This window comes from Lipotes vexillifer, unplaced genomic scaffold (assembly GCF_000442215.2).
Source record: "Lipotes vexillifer unplaced genomic scaffold, Lipotes_vexillifer_v1.1 scaffold575, whole genome shotgun sequence".
Lineage (NCBI taxonomy): Eukaryota > Metazoa > Chordata > Mammalia > Artiodactyla > Lipotidae > Lipotes > Lipotes vexillifer.
Window position 1 is genome coordinate 1,593,209 of NW_006780198.1, and position 23,701 is coordinate 1,616,909.

Genomic DNA, 23,701 nt, shown 5'->3' on the forward strand with positions numbered 1-23,701 from the left:
CTTTCCCTAATGCCATTACCATTTGTCAGCCTGGCGACCTCCTACTCATCCTTCAAGACCCAGTTTGGATGTTGGCTCCTTGGCAAAAACCTTCCCTTCTCTTCCCAGTATGAACGCATTATTTGTGCTGCTAATTTAGCATTCATCATCTGTTTTGCTGTTGACAATAGCGCTGGATCCTGCAGCTCTCTCTGTCTTCCCAGTTCTATTTCCCAGGGCCATCACTCATATGTCTTTGTATCATTAGGGCCTCGTGTAGTGCCTGGCATATAGTAGGTGCTCAATAATTCATCGAATGATTGAACCAAAGAGTGGATAATGAAATGAAGGAGAGACTGGAGGAATTGCTTCTTCACTGAATCTTTCTCTGACTGTTTTTATGATAGCTCATTGTTTCTGCTCTGATTGGCACTTTGATGGTTATGAGAATGCTTTACCACATCTAAACAACAGACAGCCAACTGAGCCAGGCTTTATTTCACAAATCTGGACTGTTAGGAATTTATCCTGAATTGCTACTTACCATTTTGTAGAAAGTCTTCCAGACACCCTTGGGTCCCTGAGATCTTAATTGCCACCACACTCATAAATTGTCAAATTGTATGCTACCCTTTGTATACACTTTATATACCCTATATATAAAGTAGAAACCATTATTCTGTATGCTGTTGTTTATCACAAGAGCTGGTTATTTCAAAAGCATGATTTGGGGTGGACCTGCGGGTGGGGACCCAGAACATCCTATAGAGGGTGTTGGCTTGGCCAGCTGGGCTCTCGGGAAGCACTTCAGTGGATGGAGACAGGATGTATAAAGAGGGAGCGTGGCACTCTTGGACCCAGGGTTGGAATTTATCATGGAGGAGGAGACCCACCAGCTTCATGCATGGGGCGCCCTGGAGAGAGCAGGTGAGGGATGCCACTGGGAGTGGGGTAAGGAATGGCTATTTATTTATTTAAATTAAAGCCAATTATTTTTTGTAAAGTGCAGTGAGCAGTGGGTTCTGGGAAAATTTGCTTCCACTGTAAACATGTTGGTTAGAAGTCATTAATATGACATTCACACATCCCTAATAAAGTACGTAACACAGAGATCTGGAACCATTGAAATACCCAGAGGACATAAAGTATGAGTCTTAAAACCAAGAGTATTGGAAAAAAGATATTTTTACTTCTCGTTTGGGAGTAATATAATTGCATTTTGTGGCTCTAGCAGATGCTGGGGCCAGCTGCTAGGAGAGTCCTGGCTTTTTTTTTTTCCCCGCCTCAGCTTTGGTCCCTTACAGATAAAACCCTTTTGCAGAACTCTCATAAAAAACAAACTTTAAAAATTTATCCCTTAGGTTGAAATATCTTTTTTTTTTTTTTGGTGTGTGTGTGCAAAATATCTGAGATCGTGTAGACCACAGGTATTTTCTTTACTTGGACTCAGGAGAATAACAAACAGAACATATCTCTATATAGCTTGTTGTTGCTTTTGTTTGTTTGCTTGTTGAGTTTGTCCCAATAAGCACTAAAAACCCCTCGAGGCTGACCTTTCTCTCTCACTGACATTGGACCCCCAGATGAAGAACGCAGAGCCAGTAGAAGGGACCGGTCCTTTTTCTGAGGGCTGCTTCAGGGGAAATGGCTGAAGGGGAAGCCAGTTTCTCTGGGCTGGGTGGTTCTATGGGGTGTCCTCCTGGAGAGGGAATGGAAGTGACAGTGAGCTCGGGCTGAGAGATGGAGGTGAACTTGGCCCCTCTGAGAATCCCGTATCCTCCTCCAAACAGGCATAGCCTCCCACACACCGGAGGCAGGACACGGTGTGGTGGACCTCTGAGGTGGACCTCTGAGGTGGACCAATGGGGCAGTGAGCCCTGCTTCAAAGGAAGCGTTTGTTACAGCTGCATCTTCAATCACGCCTGAGCTCCACACAAGCCCTGTGGATGCAGAGGGCTTGGCTGCAGAAGGCATGTTGTGTTTTTCAGGACCCTGTGATGTCTGTATCTGGAGCTGCTCTGTCCAATATGGCAGCTGCAGGTAGCTGCCCAGCACTTGAAATACGGCTGCTGTCAATTGGGATGGGCTAGAAATGGAAAATACACACTGAGGTTTGAAAACTTAGTATGAAAAAATTTGTGAAATAGCTCATGACTGCTTTTTAAAAAAATTTGTGAAGTCATAATATTTTGGACATATCGGGTTAAAACAGAAAATATATTGGAAAATATATTATTACAATTAATTTCTGTTTCTTTTTACTTTACAAAAAATGTAGCTTCTAGAAGTTTTAAAATCACAGCTGTGGCTTGCCTTTGTGACTCACGTTATGTTTGTACTGGACAGTGCTGCCCTGGTGCTGATGGGCTGGCCAGGTGCTGCCTTTCCGAATGTGGAGCGCTTAGTGGAACATTTCTGTCCAACCTCTTCATGTAGGGCATCGAACTTCAATGGCAACTGCACCTTTATTTGTCCACCCCCCAACCACCCAGCTTGCAGCAAGAGTTGGCTCATACGTGGGCTCCTTCTGTTTGCATCCTTTACAAGAGAACTTCGCATTCTTTCACTCAACCTCTATCTGCCAACAGTCATTTTTTTTTTTTTTTTTTTTTTTTTTTTTTTGTGGTATGCGGGCCTGTCACTGCTGTGGCCTCTCCCGCTGCGGAGCAGAGGCTCCAGACACACAGGCCCAGCGGCCATGGCTCACGGGCCCAGCCGCGCCACGGCATGCGGGATCATCCCGGACCAGGGCAGAAACCCGCATCCCCTGCATCGGCAGGCGGACTCTCAACCACTGCGCCACCAGGGAAGCCCAAAATTAAATACTTTTTTTGTATGTTTTGATCTTCCCGAAACGGGGCACGAACCCGCCTCCCCTGCATCGGCAGGCGGACTCCCAAGCACTGCGCCACCAGGGAAGCCCCAACAGTCATTTTTGGGTACAGGAACCACTCCGGGCTCTACAGTGATGTAGGGACTGAGACTCAGACCCTCCCCAGACGTTGTGAAACTAGGAAGCGAGAACCACCAGGCACAGAAACACTAGCCACAGAAAACCCTGCATGCTAGGAGTCCAGGAGTGGTGCAACCACTGCTGAGAAGGTTCCAGAAGCTGGTGTTCACTGTGGAGTGAGACAGCAGGGAAGACTCCCTGGAAGAGGTGAACCATGAACAAGGCCAGACAGGTTATGCAGGATGAATCAGTGCATGGGGGCTGAGGTGGGAAGGGGCAAGAAAAGCCAGGTTGGCACAATGCATGCCCACCTGCCAGTCCTGGGGGCAGCCTCTGAGGATGACCCCGAGCCTCGCTGGCTCACCACCGAGATGGGCTTTGCAGCTTTCTGTCTGACCCATCACCTGGGGGCAGACAGGACCAGGCCCATCTGGCAGTTGGATGGTGGGCGGTCGGCATGACTTTGGATGGCAGAGATGCATGGCGACAGAGCATGTGACCAGGCAACAATGCCAGGAAGTCCTGCCCACTCTGTCCTTCTTGGTGGGGCTTGATCAGTGCCTTGGGGAGGGGCCCACCCACCTCCCTGACCAGCAGGGACTGAACCCAATGCCAAAAAGATACAGGGGCCTGTGGAATTCTATTACAGCCTGTTCCCCAAGCCCCTGCCACACACAGACATCATACCTCGGTGGCAGTTTTTCTATTTGAACATCCAAAGGGCAAACTGAACATTTAAAATCTGCAAGCTGGACAGTCTTTGCTTTGGATGCTGCAGTGAATTCCTTCATCTTGACAGGCCAGTCGTTCTTCTCGGCACTGATGCAGTGTTTAGGATCCAGGAAAAACAGATACCACGGGAGCCAGGGAGCTGGAGCAGGCTTGCAGGCATGTGGGTGGCCCTTTGGGTTCAGGGTCCAACCTTGTAGGAAGGGAGGGCTGGCATTTTCTTCATCTCTGGCCACACCTACCTGGATGTCTGCACTCTCTTCTTGTTCTTTTTTATTGTGGTGAAATGCACACAAAATTTACCTTAGTGGCATTTAGTGTATTCTCGATGTTGTATAACCTTCACCACTATCTAGTTCCAGATATTCTCATCCCCTCAAAAGGAGACCCCACACCCTTTAGCAGTCACTCCCCACCACCCCTCTTCGTCCAGCTCCCGGCAACCACCAACCTATCTTCTATCTCTACGGATTTGCCTGTTCTGGACATTTCACATCAATGGGCTCATACCACACGCGGCCTTGTGTGTCTGGCTTCTTTTGCCAGCAGGTTTTCAAGGTTCATCCGTGTTGTAGTGTGCGTTTGAGCTTCATTCCTTTTTGTGGCTGAATAACCTATTGTGTGGAAAGACCATACTCTGTTTATCCATCTATCCGTCTGTTGGTAGACACCTGGGGTGCTTCCGCCTTTTGGCGATTGTGAACAATGCTGCTGTGAACGTTTGTGTGCATGATTTTGTTTGAGTCCCAGTTTGCACTTCTCTGGGACACACTCTCTTTTGGTTTGAGCATTCTATGAATTTCCTGGGCCAGACTTGAGTTTGAGAGGCAACAGGCAGGAGGGGAAAGAACATCATGCACTGGGCGTTGGGAGTCCCGGGTCCCAGCTTGGCTGAGCCACAAACACGTGACCTTGGCCAAGTCCCTCCCCTTCTCTGGGCCTCAGTTTCCTGCTCTGTGAAAATGAGATGGCCCGGATCTGTGTTTCTGTCTGTCTTCTTCGGAGCCCTAGGTTGCTGGAGCTTTGGGGAAAGAGGGGGAGGGCCAGACAGTTGGGATGAAGATGCTTTTTTTTCAAAACCTCTTCCCCTCTTCAGCTAGAGTGTTTGTCTCTTTTTGTCTGTTGTTTTCCCTGTATTGTAAGACATTTAAAGCAAATGGTTCCTGGATATAAAAAACTTTTCCTATCACTAAAGTAGATGACCCCATGAATCATACAAGGGTTTTGGGTGGAAATGAGCCTGATCCTGTTGGAAGGAGAGAATCCTGCTGATGGATGCTCAGTCTGGCTCCTCCTGGCTCCCTGAAGGGAGGTGGGGCAGTGAGGTGACTCCAGCTCAGTGGGAAGCAGGAGGCTGTTAGCCTGAGTTAGGAAAGCATGACTGTACACGTGCAGGTTTTCCTTTTCTCCATCTGAACACACCGTAGCTGTTCTTTAAAGAAATTCAGATCAGTAGTGGAGAGTGTGGGCTCTGGAACCATTCTGCATGGGTTTGGGTTCTACAGAGTTTAGCCCTGTGACCTTGGGCAAAGCCACTTAACTGCTCTGTGCTTCAAGTTTCCCCACCTGTAAAACAGGCATGTTCTCACTTTGTAGTTTGTTTTGAAGATTAAGTGAGACTATCCCCCATGAAGTCCTAGAGCAGTCGCTGGCCTTAGACATCACTCTGCCCACGTTACCTGTTGCGATGGTAACGATGACACAGATGATGAAGTCCTTTTCCCCCCGAAATCATTCCCCTTCGTAGCCCAGATGACGCTCCTTACTCTGAATTTTGATGGTTCTCACTTTGTTCCACACTATTTAGCATCTTCTGTTCTTTGTGGTTCTTTGGGGTGTGCCTAGCTCTCTCCCCAAAAAGATCCTAAGCTTTGGGGAGGCAGGGTCTGGCCCATGGTCTGCCCGTCTGATGATGAGACAGATCAGAACCAGAATAAGGGGAATGGGCTGGGCAGCACGGGTCTGGGAGTAGACAGGTGACCCAGACACGCCCCATCCAGCTGGGAGCCAGACAGCAGTGCAGCGATGCTCCCTGGTGGTTGAGTCCAGCTCTGGGGCTTAGTCAATGTGAATATGACACAGGAGGAAGCCTGGCTCTGGGAATTCAGTTTCCTTTGCTCAGAGGGGCTGCCTTTCAGTGGGACAGGGGCTCCACCCAGGGGGGGATCTGCGTGGGAGGTGTCCTTGTTACCTTGAGAGTGCAGGAGGGGGCGGCTGGTGCTCAAAGATAGTTCATAAATCGGTGTGGTTCCCCGGGGCCTCTGCTTGCTTGCATGGCAGCTCGGTAGGCCTGAGATGACCCATTGGTCTGGACAGGACAGTTGACACTATGATGGCGTGAACACCCCACTGTTATGTTGACTTATCTCTGTGCCTGGCTGTGAGCTCTTAAGAGCAGGCTTCATGTGCTCTTTATTTAAAAATTTTTATATTTTTTATTTTTTACACAGCAGGTTCTTATTAGTTATCCATTTTATACATATTAGTGTATATATGTCAATCCCACTCTCCCAGTTCATCACACCAACACTCCACCCACACCCCGCTTTCCCCCCTTGGTGTCCATATGTTTTTTCTCTACTTCTGTGTCTCAGTTTCTGCTCTGCAACCGGTTCATCTGTACCATTTTTCTAGATTCCACATACATGCGTTAATATATGATATTTGTTTTTCTCTTTCTGACTTACTTCACTCTGTATGACAGTCTCTAGGTCCATCCACGTCTCTACAAATGACCCAATTTCGTTCCTTTTATGGCTGAGTAATATTCCATTGTATATATGTGCCACATCTTCTTTATCCATTCGTCTGTTGATGGGTGTTTAGGTTATTTCCATGACCTGGCTATTGTAAATAGTGCTGCAGTGAACATTGGGGTGCATGTGTCTTTTTGAATTATGGTTTTCTCTGGGTATATGTCCAGTAGTGGGATTGCTGGATCATATGGTAATTCTATTTTTAGTTTTTTAAGGAACCTCCATACTGTTCTCCATAGTGGCTGTATCAATTTACATTCCCACCAACAGTGAAAGAGGGTTCCCTTTTCTCCACACCCTCTCCAGCATTTATTGTTTGTAGATTTTCTGATGATGCCCATTCTAACCGGTGTGAGGTGATAACCTCATTGTAGTTTTGATTTGCATTTCTCTAATAATTAGTGATGTTGAGCATCTTTTCATGTGCTTCTTGGCCATCTGTATGTCTTCTTTGGAGAAATGTCTGTTTAGGTCTTCTGCCCATTTTTGGATTGGGTTGTTTGTTTTTTTAATATTGAGCTGCATGAGCTGTTTATATATTTTGGAGATTAATCGTTTGTTTGTTGATTCATTTGCAAATATTTTCTCCCATTCTAAGGGTTGTTTTCTAGGCTTGTTTATGGTTTCCTTTGCTGTGCAAAAGCTTTTACGTTTCATTAGGTCCCATTTGTTCATTTTTGTTTTTATTTCCATTACTCTAGGAGGTGGGTCAAAAAAGATCTTGCTGTGATTTACATCATAGAGCGTTCTGCCTATGTTTTCCTCTAAGAGTTTTATATTGTCTGGTCTTACATTTAGGTCTTTAATCCATTTTAGGTTTATTTTTGGGTATGGTGTTAGTGAGTGTTCTAATTTCATTCTTTCGCATGTAGCTATCCAGTTTTCCCAGCACCACTTATTGAAGAGGCTGTCTTTTCTCCGCTGTATATTCTTGCCTCTTTTATCAAAGATAAGGTGACCATAGGTGCATGGGTTTATCTCTGGGCTTTCTATCCTGTTCCATTGATCTATATTTCTGTTTTTGTGCCAATACCATATTGTCTTGACTACTGTAGCTTTGTAATATAGTCTGAAGTCAGGGAGTCTGATTCCTCCACCTCCGTTTTTTTCCCTCAAGATTGCTTTGGCTATTCAAGGTCTTTTCTGTCTCCATACAAATTTTAAGATTTTTTGTTCTAGTTCTGGAAAAAATGCCATTGGTAATTTGATAGGGATTGCATTGAATCTGTAGATTGCTTTGGGTAGTATAGTCATTTTCAGAATATTGATTCTTCCAATCCAAGAACATGGTATATCTCTCCATCTGTGTCATCTTTGATTTCTTTCATCAATGTCTTATAGTTTTCTGAGTACAGGTCTTTTACATCCTTAGGTAGGTTTATTCCTAGGTATTTTATTCTATTCATTGCAATGGTGAATGGGATTGTTTCCTTAATTTCTCTTTCTGATCTCTCATTGTTAGTGTAAAGGAATGCAAGAGATTTCTGTGGATTCATTTTGTATCCTGCAACTTTACCAAATTCATTGATTAGCTCTAGTAGTTTTCTGGTGGCATCTTTAGGATTCTCTATGTAAAGTCTCATGTCATCCGCAAACAGTGACAGTTTTACTTCTTCTTTTCCAATGTGTATTCCTTTTATTTCTTTTTCTTCTCTGATTGCTGCGGCTGGGACTTCCAAAACTATGTTGAATAAGAGTGGCGAGAGTGGACATCCTTGTCTTGCTCCTGATCTTAGAGGAAATGCTTTCAGTTTTTCACCATTGAGGATGATGTTTGCTGTGGGTTTGTCATATATGCCTTTATTATGCTGAGGTAGGTTCCCTCTATGCCCACTTTCTAGAGAGTTTTTATCATAAATGGGTGTTGAATTTTGTCAAAAGCTTTTTCTGCATCTATTGAGATGATCATATGGTTTTTATCCTTCAGTTTGTTAATATGGTGTATCACATTGATTGATTTGTGTATATTGAAGAATCCTTGCATCCCTGGGATAAATCCCACTGGATCATGGTGTATGATCCTTTTAATGTATTGTTGGATTCTGTTTGCCAGTATTTTGTTGAGGATTTTTGCATCTATATTCATTAGTGATATTGTTCTGTAATTTTCTGTAGCATCTCTGTCTGGTTTTGGTATCAGGGTGATGGTGGCCTCATAGAATGGATTTGGGAGTGTTCCTTCCTCTGCAATTTTTTTTTTTTTTCTTTTGCAGTACGCGGGCCTCTCACTGTTGTGGCCTCTCCCATTGCGGAGCACAGGCTCCGGACGCGCAGTGGCCATGACTCACGGGTCCAGTTGCTCTGCGGCATGTGGAATCTTCCCGGATCGGGGCACGAACCCGTGTCCCCTGCGTCGGCAGGCGGACTCTCAATCACTGTGCCACCAGGGAAGCCCCTTGTTGGAACATTTTAAATCACAGTTTCAATTTCATTACTTGTGATTGGTCTGTTCATATTTTCTATTTCTTCCTGGTTCAGTATTTGAAGGTTATACCTTTCTGAGAATTTGTCCATTTCTTCCAGGTTGTCCATTTTACTGGCATAGAGTTGCTTGTAGTAGTCTCTTAGGATGCTTTGTATTTCTGCAATGTCCATTGTAACTTGTCCTTTTTCATTTCTAATTTTATTGATTTGAGTCCTCTCCCTCTTTTTCTTGATGAGTCTGGCTAATGGTTTATCAATTTTGTTTATGTTCTCAAAGAACCAGCTTTTAGTTTTATTGGTCTTTGCTATTGTTTTCTGTGTTTCTATTTCATTTATTTCTGCTCTGATCTTTATGATTTCTTTCCTTCTGCTAACTTTGGGGTTGGTTTGTTCTTCTTCCTCTACTTACTTTAGGTGTAAGGTTAGATTGTTTATTTGAGAGTTTTCTTGTTTCTTGAGGTAGGCTTGTATTGCTATAAACTTCCCTCTTAGAACTGCCTTTGTTGCATCCCATAGGATTTAAAAAAAAATTTATTTATTTCTGGCTGCGTTGGGTCTTCGTTGCTGTGCATGGGCTTTCTCAAGTTGTGGTGAGGGGGGGCTACTCTTCGTTGCGGTGCACGGGCTTCTAATTGCAGTGGCTTCTCTTGTCGCAGAGCAGGGGCTCTAGGCATGTAAGCTTCAGTAGTTGTGGCACTCGTGCTCAGTAGTTGTGGCTCGTGGGCTCTAGAGCACAGGCTCAGTAATTGGGGCGCATGGGCTTAGCTGCTCTGTGGCACGTAGGATCTTCCCAGACCAGGGCTTGAACCTGTGTCCCCTGAATTGGCAGGTGGATTCTTAACCACTGCACCACCACGGAAGTCCCTGCATCCCATAGGTTTTGGATCATTGTGTTTTTGTTGTCATTTGTCTCTACATATTTTTTGATTTCCTCCTTGATTTCTTCAGGGATCTCTTGGTTATTTAGTAATGTATTGTTTAGCCTCCACGTGTTTATGTTTTTTTATGGTTTTTTTCCCTGTAATTTATTTCTAATGTCATAGTGTTTTGGTCGGAAAAGATGCTTGATATGATTTCAGTTTTCTTAAATTTACCGAGGCTTGATCTGTGACCCAAGATGTGATCTATCCTGGAGAATGTTCCATGTGCACTTGAGAATAAAGTGTAATTTGCTGTTTTCTGATGGAATGTCCTATAAGTGTCATTTAAAGCTTGTGTTTCCTTATTAATTTTCTGTCTGGACGGTCTGTCCATTGGTGTAAGTGAGGTGTTAAAGTCCTCCACTATTATTGTGTTACTGTCCATTTCCTCTTTTATAGCTGTTAGCATTTTCCTTATGTACTGAGGTGCTCTGATGTTGGGGGTGCATATATCTTTATAATTTTTTTACCAACTTTATTGGAGTATAGTTGCTTTACAATGTTGTGTTAGTTTCTGCTGTAACAAAGTGAATCAGCTGTACATATACATATATCCCCATATCCCCTCCCTCTTGTGTCTCCCTCCCACCCTCCCTATCCCACCCCTCTAGGTGGTCACAAAGCACTGAGCTGATCTCCCTGTGCTATGCGGCTGCTTCCCACTAGCTATTTTACATTTGGTAGTGTATATATGTCCATGCCACTCTCTCACTTCGTCCCAGCTTACCCTTCCCCCTCCCCGTGTCCTCAAGTCCATTCTCTATGTCTGCGTCTTTATTCCTGTCCTGCCCCAGTTTCTTCAGAACCTTTTTTTTTTTTTTTAGATTCCATATATATGTGTTAGCGAATGTTATTTGTTTTTCTCTTTCTGACTTACTTCACTCTGTATGACAGACTCTATGTCCATCCACCTCACTATAAATAACTCAGTTTCGTTTCTTTTTATGGCTGAGTAATATTCCACTTTATATATGTACCACATCTTCTTTATCCATTCATCTGTTGATGGACACTTAGGTTGCTTCCATGTCCTGGCTATTGTAAATAGAGCTGCAATGAACATTGTGGTACATAACTCTTTTTGAATTATGGTTTTCTCAGGGTATATGCCCAGTAGTGGGATGCTGGGTCATATGGTAGTTCTATTTTTAGTTTTTTAAGGAACCTCCAAATTGTTCTCCATAGTGGCTGTATCAATTTACATTCCCAGCCGCAGTACAAGAGGGTTCCCTTTTCTCCATACCCTCTCCAGCATTTATTGTTTGTAGATTTTTTTGATGATGGCCATTCTGACTGGTGTGAGGTGATACCTCATTGTAGTTTTGATTTGCATTTCTCTAATGATTAGTGGTGTTGAGCATCCTTTCATGTGTTTGTTGGTGATCTGTATATCTTCTTTGGAGAAATGTCTGTTTAGGTCTTCTGCCCACTTTTGGATTGGGTTGTTTGTTTTTTTTATTGAACTGCATGAGCTGCTTGTATATTTTGGAGATTAATCCTTTGTCAGTTGCTTCATTTGCAAATATTTTCTCCCATTCTGAGGGTTGTCTTTTCATCTTGTTTATGGTTTCCTTTGCTGTGCAAAAGCTTTTAAGTTTCATTAGGTCCCATTTGTTTATTTTTGTTTTTATTTCCATTTCTCTAGGAGGGTCAAAAAGGATCTTGCTGTGATTTATGTCATAGAGTATTATGCCTATGTTTTCCTCTAAGAGTTTTATAGTGTCTGGCCTTACATTTAGGTCTTTACGTATATTTATAATTGTTATATTTTTTTCGTGGATTGATTCCTTGATCATTATGTAGTGTCCTTCCTTGTCTCTTGTAACATTCTTTATTTTAAAGTCGATTTTATCTGTTATGAGTATTGCTACTCCAGCTTTTTTTTGATTTCCATTTGCATGGAATATCTTTTTCCATCCCCTCACTTTCAGTCTGTATGTGTCCCTAGGTCTGAAGTGCGTTTCTTGTAGACAGCATATAGATGGGTCTTATTTTTGTATCCAGTCAGCGAACATCTGTCTTTTAGTTGGAGCATTTAATCCATTCACACTTACGGTGATTATTGATATGTATGTTCCTATTACCATTTCCTATTATCTTTTTCTTAATTGTTTTGGGTTTGTTTTTGTAGGTACTTTTCTTCTCTTGTGTTTCCCACTTAGAGCAATTCCTTTAGCATTTGTTGTAGAGCTGGTTTGGTGGTGCTGAATTCTCTTAGCTTTTGCTTGTCTGTAAAGCTTTTCATTTCTCCATCGAATCTGAATGAGATCCTTGCTGGGTACAGTTATCTTGGTTGTAGTTTCTTCCCTTTCATCACTTTAAATACATCGTGCCACTCCCTTCTGGCTTGTAGAGTTTCTGCTGTGAAATCAGCTGTTAACCTTATGGGAGTTCCCTTGTATGTTATTTGTCATTCTTCCCTTGTTGCTTTTAATAAGTTTTCTTTGTCTTTAATTTTTGTCAGTTTGATTACTGTGTGTCTCAGCATGTTTCTCTTTGGGCTTATCCTGCCTGGGACTCCCTATGCTTCCTGGACTTGGGTGACTATTTCCTCTCCCATGTTAGTGAAAGTTTTCAACTATAATCTCTTCAAATATTTTCTCGGGTCCTTTCTCTCTCTCTTCTCCTTCTGGGACCCCTATAACGTGAATGTTGGTGCGTTTAATGTTGTCCCAGAAGTCTCTTAGGCTGCTTTCATTTCTTTTCATTCCTTTTTCTTTATTCTGTTCTGCAGCAGTGAATTCCACCATTCTGTCTTCCAGGTCACTTATCCGTTCTTCTGCCTCAGTTATTCTGCTATTGATTCCTTCTAGTGTAGTTTTCATTTCAGTTATTGCATTGTTCATCTCTGTTTGTTTGTTCTTTAATTTTTCTAGGTCTTTGTTAAACATTTCTTGCATCTTCTCGATCTTTGCCTCCATTCTTTTTCCAAGGTCCTGGATCATCTTCACTAACATTATTCTGAATTCTTTTTCTGGAAGGTTGCCTGTCTCCACTTCATTTAGTTGTTTTTCTGGGTTTTCTTCTTGTTCCTTCATAGGACATAGTCCTCTTCCTTTTCCTTTTGTCTATCTTTCTGTGAATGTGGCTTTGTTCCGCAGGCTGCAGAATTGTTTTTCTTCTTGCTTCTGCTGTCTGCCCTCTCAGGCTTCATGTGGTCTTGTTCTCTGACTGGTCATAGTAGGTGCTCAATAAACAATTGTAGAGTAAACATTGATTGCAATAAGTAGTCCAGGGAGTTTTTCTCTTTGCACGACAGTAGCAGTAGAGGGGGGCCCTGCCAGGTTGGGGTGACTGTTGCCTGAGGGATGTTTATGAAGGCCTTCTTTGGGGGTCTGGGTCTTTGGGACACTGTGATGAATCTAGAGGTGTCTGGGGTGCCCTGTGCCTCCATCCTTCTGGGCCATTAGGGGTCACTTAGCTCTCAGCATGATCCTGGGCAAGGGCATGGATCCCAGGGGTTCCAGTTGGCATAGACTATTCCCCCAGATATCAAGGCTCCTGAAATTCAAGTAGATGGGCTGATGCACCTAGGAAGTGGCACAGTTTATCCACTTCCTGACTCTAGCCACTGCCTGCTGTCAAGGTCATTCAATTGTTCAGTTTCATTAATGAATGTCACACATGCTAACCCATGTTCATACATACCTTTCACTATCAGCTTATGCCTATTTAGTTTCTGGGAAACTTATTATTGTAGATTGAAAGCTACACACTTGAATAGTTTATAATATGCAGATTGTTTCAAGACCTGGTGTTTATTATTGCATAAATTCTGACCTCCTTTTCTGAAAGTATTAGAAAAACGTCAATCCTATAATTCTTTACAAGATAACTACATTCCATGACAATATACTGTTACAAATGTTTATTTTGAAGAAGATGCTCAGCATGTCCTGTTTACTATTCTCTTGAGATTCAAAATGTTAGTTAGGTCTCTGAGGTGAATGAATGAATGCTTTGTGCAACCAAATGGGCACCAGTAGATAAAGGGAAGGATTGACTCCAACTAACTCTGAAGAGTCACTGTGATGATACCATTCACTGTGGGAATAGGGGGTGGATGGGGGTGGAAGGGGGTGGAGGGTGGGATCGATGAAGGTAAGTGGAAGATTCTGAGCTGGACCATTTGGTACCTGCTGCCTCCTCGGGGCCTCTGTGGAGCCAGCTTGCAACATGTAGACCTTCTAATCATAATCATGATAGTGATGATTGTGGGGCATAGCTATACGCCAGTCAGGGTATTAAGAATTTTCACTCCTTATAATTACCCATGAGGTGGTATTATCTCAGTTTCATAGGAAACTGAGGTCTAGACAGATTAAGTGATGTTCTCAAGATCAGAGAGTGCATAAGTGGCAGAGCCAGCACCCCAGGCCAGGTCTGTTTGCTTCTAAAGCATACGTGCTCTTAACTGTGATACTATATCACCTTCCCACAGTGACTGAGAGTTAATTAAATCACCGGTAAATGTTTATCTAGGAGCTGCTGGGTTTTGCTGCTTTTGCACTTGCTTCAACTATCTTAAGTAATAAACATGTACAAACACGCAACATATTCAGGACACACACACAGACATTCATAGATGCAATTTTATTTCTCTAATGCCCACTCTTCCTCCCTCCCTCCCCCCATGCACCCACCCACCCACCCACTCATCCATCCATCTGTCTAACAAACACTTATCAGGACATTGTGAGGTCCCAGGGATACATCAGTGATGACATATTCCTTGCCCTTGAGGAGTACATGGCCCAGTGGGGGGATGCTATCCAAGTAAACAAGCTCTTAGGATGCAGAGTGATAAATCCTGCACACTGGGGGAAGGTGCTGGGTGCCATGGGAGCACAGAGGATGGGCAACCCATCCTGTCATGAAGAGTTAGGAGGGCCAGCCAGGGGAGGTGATACCTATCTATGGTGACACCTTAGGGAAGACATCTAAGGAGGGGAAAGAGAATATGTTCTCTCTCAGGGACGAGAGGGAACAATGTGCTGGTTGATCAGCTTCTTTGGTTGCAGTCAGCAGTAAAAATCTGTACAACAAGGCAACTCTGTTTTTGTCATAGGTTTCTGCTTCCCAGCTTCTTGGTGAAAGGTGCAGTCTTCTGGACTGAGGTGGCTTGGGCTCTGGTGATCAGTCATTGGCTAGCTCGTGGTCGTGGCTGGTTTCCACGATGATGTGAGGCCCTGACTGCCCACGCCCCCCCAGGCTGGTGACCTTCATACCGCGTGGCATGGGTGGTTTTTTCTACCTTGAGCTGCTCTGCTTCCCTGGTTTTGGTGATGTGTCTTCTTTTTCTTCAAGGCCAAGTTTAGCATCTCTGTGGTCACGGGTGTCCACTCCCTAATGTCCAGGCCCAGAGGAGGCTAACTGCAGAGGGAGGCTGCAGGTCTCTAGGTGGCCAGGCTGCTCTATCACGAGGAGCCCTCCACGAACCCCAGCTGCACAGAAAGTTGAGAAGGGAGGCCCGTTCTCCACATTTTTCTGGTTGTCAAGGGCGGCAGCTCCGTACTGTATCATCACCAAGATCAAGGGAACTGTGTACTAGTCCAACCTTAATCTAACTTACAGTCCCTGCCAATTTCACGTTAGCAGATTCGTTTGGAGCTGGAAGTAATGGGCCACATCATGCCTCAGAGCCCGAGCAATGACTTATGTGGATGTCACCCACTGGCTTTTTATGGAAATTGTTAATAAATCAGTAATTCTATCTGCAGTGATGTTGTTGTGTTTATAAATATTTAATTTACCTCCAGGTGCCCACATTTCTTCCATCTTTGCCTTAAACTCTGCAGACATTGCTCTTCGTTCGGAAGCGCTCCTCAATACATTAAGTTATCAGTAGTGGGAAACGTTAACTCTCTCTCTCTCTCTCTCTCTCTCGCTCTTTCTGTCTCTCTGTCTCTGTCTCTGTCTCTGTAATATGGCTTTTTCTTTTCTTTTCTTTTTAATCTTTGTGTGATTTGGCTCTGGGCTTGGGGCTCATGCTGAGAGAAGGCAACATTTCTTGTGACAATGATGAAAGGTTACTCCAGCTTCAGAAGGAGACCAACTAAACGTTCCAATTCTGACCTTGCATGAGTGGAGACCTGTTGTTGGCATGTTTTTTTCCCCTCCTTCAAATTAATGACATTTAGAAGCTGAAATGGTGTCTGATGTTTTCCTCCTACAGAGAAATATCTTTGTCCTTGCCACTGACTCATCTTTTGAAACCCAGTGCTTTGATTATTATAGTATATGGCAGGTTGAATGGAAAGGTCTTAAAAAAGTCAAAATAGAAACACAGTCCAAGTCGAGTGTTTCTCCACTGGAGATGGGGTTCCGGCCTCACAAAAGAGGACAGTGGCTGGGAAACAGCAAAAAACTTTCTTACCTCTCAGGATCCAATGTGAGCTAATTGTTGTTATTATCTTTTTATTCTTCTGTTTCAGGAAATTGCAGCTTATTTAATAACATTTGAGAAACACGAAGAATGGCTAACCACATCCCCTAAGACAAGGTAATGTCCCAGATCTCACAGCTTTTCAAATATGTACAGTAAATGGATTGATTTTCATTGATTACCTGATTTGGCCAGTCAATTCATGGGCAAGTTCAAAATGCCATGTCCTGCCTGAGAGCTTGTGACATTGAGGTCTCAGTGATCAGCCTAAGATGGTGGTAGTGACTGCAATCAGATGGATTAAAAACAGGGCAGCTGCTAGCATGCAAGTTGGAAATTTTAAGCTGCTGGCTTGACGCTGGATCCTTCAGCCGGGTGCTTGGAAAAGGTTTGGCAGGCAGGACCATCAGGGGAAGTTTATTTTGGGAAAGTGCCCATCTGACACCCGTGTTCTCTAGAAACGTACTTTCTAAAAGGGAAACTGCCTCATCTGTCCACTTTCATCTCAACACGTTTTACAAACTGAAAGTCAAGTTTTTCTTGATGGTGTTAAGATCTCCCAAATCAGAATCCACGGCTAAGTTTGCAGTTTATTATTTAGTCAATGTCCACGAACCTGCCAACTGCCATGGACACTGAACTAGTCTCACCACTTGGGAATAGAGGGAATTGGTGAAGATTCAGCTGACTTGAGTTCTGTCAGTACAAGTGATATTATTTTGTGAAGAATGGAGACATTGGGATTTAGGGTTGATTTTTAAAGGCAGCCTCTTCTTTCCTCCCTAGCTCTCATTTTTTCATTTTTAGTGTGTTACATTCTAGAGCTTCAGAAATACCCGGCCACTCTCTTCCAATTGCCACAGTTTTTCTATCAGTGGTGACGGGGCCAGGTGTTTAACAGCCTGAGTGGTGTTAGCTGGAGTGCGGCTTACAGGATAACTGCTCTGTGGGTTTGAATTTGAGAGGCAGAAAGCCTAGTCTGTTCCCTTTGTCCAGAAGCACCAAATTCTCCAAATTTGTTAACTGGGAGACCAGGGAAACGGTTGGGGGTGTGTCCTCTGCCCACTTGGCCATCAGCTTGACCTGTTCATCCTCTGTGAGCCATGGAGGAAAGATGTTTACTCAGTCTAGAAGATTCTTTAACATATTTCTTCATGAGGCTTAGGTTTTTACTGGTTAGCATCCATTAGATGAGGACAGAATTTTCCATTTTGAAGGAGGTCAGAGGATATTGAGGAAAGGATCTGTATCCCCCAGGTGATGGTAGAGGTTGACTCTGATTCTTTTACCTTTCAGCCTGAACCCCTCTGTAGGATGTCTTCAACTCCTCAGCCTTCTGAGGCTGTGATTTCCTTTGCTATAAAATCAAATGGTTTGTATCAGTCAGCTTTTGATGTGATAATGCCTTGTAAGAAACAATCTCCAAACTAAGTGACTTATAACAATAAATTTTTATTTCCTGCTCATGGGTCTGTGGGGTGGCTGTGGCTTTGGGTTGACTTCAGGACCACTGGAGATGTGTCTTTTTGTTGTAGAACCTAGGCTGAACCTAGAACCTAGAACCTGCCCCTGCCCCCATCCCTTCCCTGTCTAGGACATCTGGTTCTCATAGGGGATGGCAGAGGCTTAAAAGCCCAAGGCAATCCAAGGCAGGCACAGTGGAAACCCCTGGATATGATGCTGGATGTGGCATCATATGTCACACCTGCTCACAAATCCATTAGCCAAAGTAATTCCCGTAGCTGAGCCCAATAAGAATGGGGCCAAGAAGGACATTCTTTGCTACAGTGGGGTCAGAGTGGGGGCAGGGAGAATGAATGGTGATGCAGTCTACTATTTGGTGAGCACAGCCGTGTCCTGTACCGTGGAAAGCCTGGAAAGCCTGGCACACTCATCTCTCCTTCCTTCTGGGGACATCTTCTTCCAGGGCAGTGGTTCCCAAACTTGAGCAGGCATCAGAATCAGCTGAAGGGCTTGTTAAAGTAACGTGCTGCACCCCACCCCCAGTTTCTGATTCAGTATGTCTGGTGTGGGACCTGAGCACCTGTTATTTCTAACAGGTTCCCAGGTGATGGGGTGCAGCTGGCCTGGGACCTCACTTTGAGAACTGCTGCCCTAGCTTCTCTGGACGGAAGGGAGCCTGTCTGATCCCTGCTTCAGCACCTTTTCCTGACTCCCCACAGCGGTTCTCATTTCGAGCAGCCTCCAGCCCCTCCACACTCCCTTCACTCCTCAGCAAAACACTCCCTGAATCTAAGTGGAAGGAAAGAGCTTCTCTTTAGCCAGAGAGTGAGAGTTTCTGGAACATGTCCCGGGCCAGACATCTGATTTCAGATATGCAGACACATGTCCTGTTTCAGCCACCCTCTGACTGCACAACAAGGCGGGGATTCTGCCTCACGTTTCAGTCTGAATTCGGGTTTCCATTGAGAAGCGAATGTCACTCATGGTCATGCCTGACTCACTTGACTTTTGGGAGTATAAATAGAGCTGAGAGCCTTCCCATCCCGAGGCACAAGGGGTGCCCCAGCAGCAGAGAAGGAGCGTGGGTTTCGATATTGACAAATCTGGGTTTGAGCCTTGGCCCTGTCACTCAGTAGCTTTGTGACTTTAAGAAAGTCATTTCATCCCCTTTCAAAGCTCTACTTTTTCTTCTTCACGCATGAAACAGAGGTCAATGTTGATTTTGTCCTCATTGGGTCACGTTGAGGACTGAATGAGATAATATTCGTGATCTTGCTTTGCATGCTGTGAGGGTCCATGTCCAAGCACGGGGGTGTCATCGTCCCTCTTGTCTGCAAGGGGCTGTCCCCAGGCCTCCTGAAGGCTTTGATTTTAGGACGCGTTTTCCACAATCTCTCCAGGCTTTGGAAGGACGAATTTCTTTCCTAAGGGCAGAGGGTGAAGACAGAATGTTTCCTATTAGTCTTATAATATCCAATCCGTGTTTACACTTGAAAGCGTCTTGTCCCAGGAGGGGGAAAAGTTGCTGTGATTGTTCAAGAATCTTCTTAAAGTAGTTGTTGAGTTGAGTTTGGATCTCCTCACCCCGCCTTCTCTTGTACTGAAATTAATTGACGCAGTGAACTGCTGAGTTCTTGCAAACCGGCCTCCTGGTATTAAGGAATTAATGACACCAAAACTCTGTTGAATGAGGAGGCGATACAACTTCTCTTTGCTGCCGCTGCTAATTTCATTTTAGAAAATTAATAAAAATGAATTGCACCACTGACATTTATAGAGTTTCCTAATAAAATGATACATTGTTTGTGTGGAGGAATCCCTGTTAAATTAATTGTTGTATTCAGCTCACATATAGATGTTGGTATAGGAGCTGCAGAGGGACCCACTCCTTGTCTCCGTGGCTTGCTGATGGCTGGGGGTTATAAATAGAGCCCTTGCTCAGATCCTGCCCTAATTACAGAGAAGGTCCTGGGAGCCCCGCTCACCTGTTTAATAATGAAGTGTGCTACAAGGAGGCTCCCAGGGTTGGGGGTCCCGGGGGCAGCAGTGGCGCTATGACAGGGCTGAATGCAGATTGTTGAAACAGCGCATATTGTATTATCAGCAACTGGGATCTTCTGGAAATGGCACCTTGAAAAATCACCCTTCAGGACGTCTTTATTTGGCACTTGCTGTGTGCCCAGCACTATAGTAATGCCGCAGGGAGAGCCCAGGGGACTCCACACTCCCCACCCCACCAGGTGGATTTAGAATCTTGGAATCAAGAGCTTCTCCCTCCGTCTTGTACATTCTTCCAGCTCCTCCTTCTGGCCTTGATTCTTTGTCACTTTCTCTGTGAGACCCTCCCTGAGCCCACAATTTAGAATCGCACCCCTCCCATCCAACCAGAATCCCTTTCCTCTTTCTCTGTTTTCTGTTTCTCTAGTGTGCTTATCACCGTCTGACACACTGTGTAGTTCCCCTATTTATTTGTTTAATTCACTTATTCATTATCTGACCTCCTCTCCCCCAAAGTAAAAGTACCACAAGGAGAGGGACTTTCGGTCTAGCTTGTTCAAGGGGCCTCCCCAATGCCTGCAGCGCTGCTGGACACACGGTGGGTGCTCCATGAATATTTGTGAAATGAATGAGAGAGTGAGTCAGGGTTTGAAGGGAGAGACCTGGGTTGACTCTATTTTTGTCTTGTATAGATTGCCCTTGTACTGTGCTCTTGGGTACTTCTGTGGGCTTTTAAGTCCTTTCAACATCTCTGCCAGGCAATGAGATGGAGAGAGGGTGTATTATCTGTCCAAGATTGCACAGTGAATGTTGGAACTGGAATTTGAACCCAGGATTATCTTGTTGCAAAGCCCACAAACTTAGCTTTGATGCTAACCCTCTGCTGGTGTGGGATTTGAAGGCGGCCCCGCAAATTGTTCCACTATTCTTTCCCACCTCCCATCTCCACAAATTCTGAACCACCCGGGAGACCCAGCCTCCCTTTGCTGGTGAGCTTGGCTGTGGGTTCCTGTGCTGGCCTCTGGAGATGGATTTAGCCCGGAGTTGCAGGCAGTGTAGAGAAGCACACACTTCCCCATAGGGTGGAGAGCAGACCCCAGCAGAGCACAGGCAGGCGGGCTGCAAAACTTAACAATCCCAATAATTTATTTCTCCTTCCCTGGGAAACATGCAAACTTCCTTGGAAGCTGGGGACACACAAGGCTCAAAATGGAATCAAAAACATTTCCTTCCCAGGAATTCTGTGCGTATCGGTTAGAAGGAGGCTGGAAAACCGTTATTCATTATCTAATTAATTAATTAGATTTAAATAGATGACATCTTAACACTGGAACACTAAAGGTCTAATAATAGAATTTTCCTATCATGAACACTAAATGCTTCTTGGTCAACAAGCAGAAAAACAGCCAAGTAGAGGGAGGGGTCTGGAAGGAAAGGAGAAGGAAAGTGAGACCTGAGTTTCAAGAAGACCCAAGGGACTCAGCGAGAGGCCCACCCTCGCTCCCCCGGCTCTCAGGACCCTGTAGGTCCACTGCTCCTTCCGCCCTGGACCTTTCCCACCCCTGTGGTAGGAACAAGTCTGGGTCTTCTGCTCTTTCCTCCAAAGTTCTCCCTCCCAGGACTCCAAGAACTCCAGGGTTTGACTCTTAACTCTCTGTGGACCTTCCCGAAGTCTGAACCTCTCTCCTGGGCCGCCTGGATGTCATGTTATTTTCTCAAACTCATCACCTTTCCTCTCCCTCCTGCCCTCACTTCTGCTCTGTTTCTGTTCTCTGATTTCCCTTGTTGTCAGAACCTCATCTTAAAGGGTCCAAAGCTCACACCTTGTCCTCCTTCATGGCCCCTCTTTCTCTTTCATCCCCTGAATAGAATTAGTCACCAGTTCTGCCAGTTGCAAACTGTAATTCACATCCTTACTTTCCTGTGTCCCCCAGGTTCGGCCCTTGCCACCTGCATCATGCTTGGGTTATGAAACAGCTCTGGACACTCCCCTCTCCAGGCTGGACTCCTTTCCTCCCGCTGGTTTCCCTGAAATGCTCCTTTTGTTACATTGCTGTTCTCCTTGAAAACCTTAGCGACTTCCTATGAGATGAAGCCCACTGTTGTGTTCAAGGCCCTTATTCTGCCTCAACCTCCCTTTCTCAATCTTTTTCTTTGACTCCCCACTGCAAAGTACCCATTACAAGTTAGGGGGCTGCTTACTGCTCTTCAGAGGCCACTGACCTCCCCTCAAATGCCCCACGTCCAACCCAATCTGCCCGCCCCTCGGATCTGACGTCTTCCTGGGAGGCCCCCCAAACACGCCAACTCACGGGGAGCCCTCTTCTCTGTCAGCTTCTGCAGCCCACGTTCTTTGTCATCAGTTTTTGACAATTTAGTGATCATAAGTGTGGAAGCCTTACCTCCTCACGGGGACAGCGAGCTCCCCAGGGGCAGGGCCGCGCCTTCTCTGTTGTCTCTGAAGGGCTTGCACGCAGAGAAGCAGGAGCTTTGACTGGGTGCGTGGCAGTGTGCGGGCTCGTGGTTGAGCGGCAGACTCGCACCTGGGCAGGCCAGTGAAGAGGGGCCAGGCGGTGGCGCCAGGGGTGGGCAGAGCGCTCCACCCAGGAAGCCAGCCTCATCAGGCCCCACGTGGGTCCCTGTGCAGGTGGGGCTGCTTTGGCCAGGACCTCTGTAAGTGTCCCACAAGAGTCACCTTTTGGCCACTGCCAGGGCTTCTGCTCCTTGGGGCAGTTACAGGACTTTTCTAAGGAAGCCCCTATTACTGGGGAGTGAGCAGAATAGAATTGCACAAATCATGTGGAGATCCCATCTGGAGGATTAAAACATTCCCAGAACTAAAAAGGAATTTTTAAAATAATTTTTTAAAAATTTATTTTTATTTCTTTGGCTGCGTTGGGCCTTCATGGCTGCGTGGGGCTTTCTCTGGTTGCGGCGAGTGGGCTTCTCATTGCGGTGGCTTCTCTTGTTGCAGAGCATGGACTCCAGGTGTGCGGGCTTCAGTAGTTGTGGCTCACGGGCTCTAGAGCTCAGGCTCAGTAGTTGTGGCGCACGGGCTTAGTTGCTCCGCGGCGTGGGGGATCTTCCCGGACCAGGGCTCGAACCTGTGTCCCCTGCACTGGCAGGCAGATTCTTAACCACTGCACCACCAGGGAAATCATGATACGTGCTACAACATGGATGAGCTATGAGGACGTGATGCTCAGTGAAATGAACCAGCCACAGGAGGGTGAGTACTGGATGATCCCGTTTATGTGAGGTGCTGAAAGCAGTCAGATTCGTGGAGGCACAGAGTGGAATGGTGGGGGCCAGGGGCTGGGGGAGGGGTGGGGAGTTAGGGTTTGATGGGACAGAGTTTCAGTTTGGGATGATGAAAAAGTTTTGAGGATGGGTGGTGGTGAGGGCTGCACAACAATGCGAGTGTACTTAATGCCAGTGAACAGTACACTTAAAAACGGAAAATTTTGTGTTATATATATTTTACAACAATTAAAAGAAAAAAATTCCCACGACTGCCTCTGTAGCTCTGTCCACCCAGGCAGAGCCGGGGGTTGAGGATTGGTCCTGTGCATGTGTGCATGTGCGTGTGTGTGTGTGTGTGTGTGTTTGTGTGTGTGTGGCCGGTGCTATTGGTGGACAGTTTGGGAGGGCAGCTTTATACCTAGATCATTTCAGGGACTCTGTCCTTCGGAACTGTAAAAGAAGAAATAAACTAGGTTGGCAATGATTTCAATGTGGTGACCTCTGCATTCTGCTGAATTGGGGAACCTTCTATCAAATTAATATAACGATATGTCATGTTACATCCATTCCGCAGTTCCTAACGCATTGAGCAAATTCTTGACGAAGTCCAAACTATCATCATTAACCAAAGAGCAAAAGTAGCAGTGGGTGGCGGCTGCTGGCTCAGGACTCACGAGGAGCCCCAGCTGCCCTGGGCCCCCCGGAAGGCATGTGCCTTGGGGGTCCTGTAATTTGGATGCATTTCCGGATGAGGCGGGGAAGGAGCGGTGACCTGGATCCTGATGAAGTGTCTGGTGTCTCGATGGTGGTGGGGAAATCCCCAGCCTCCATATCAAAGTGGGTCTGCCCC

The 23,701-nt window shown here is 45.3% G+C and overlaps 1 protein-coding gene across 1 annotated transcript in view; it reads left to right on the forward strand.

Annotated features, from left to right (window-relative positions):
- CAMTA1 (calmodulin binding transcription activator 1) overlaps window positions 1–23,701 on the forward strand; it is a 927,002-nt gene that overhangs the window by 288,663 nt on the left and 614,638 nt on the right. The window contains exon 4 of the mRNA XM_007453302.1: window positions 16,196–16,263. Within this exon, the coding sequence (XP_007453364.1) occupies window positions 16,196–16,263 (68 nt within the window). The remainder of the gene's footprint in view (window positions 1–16,195; window positions 16,264–23,701) is intronic.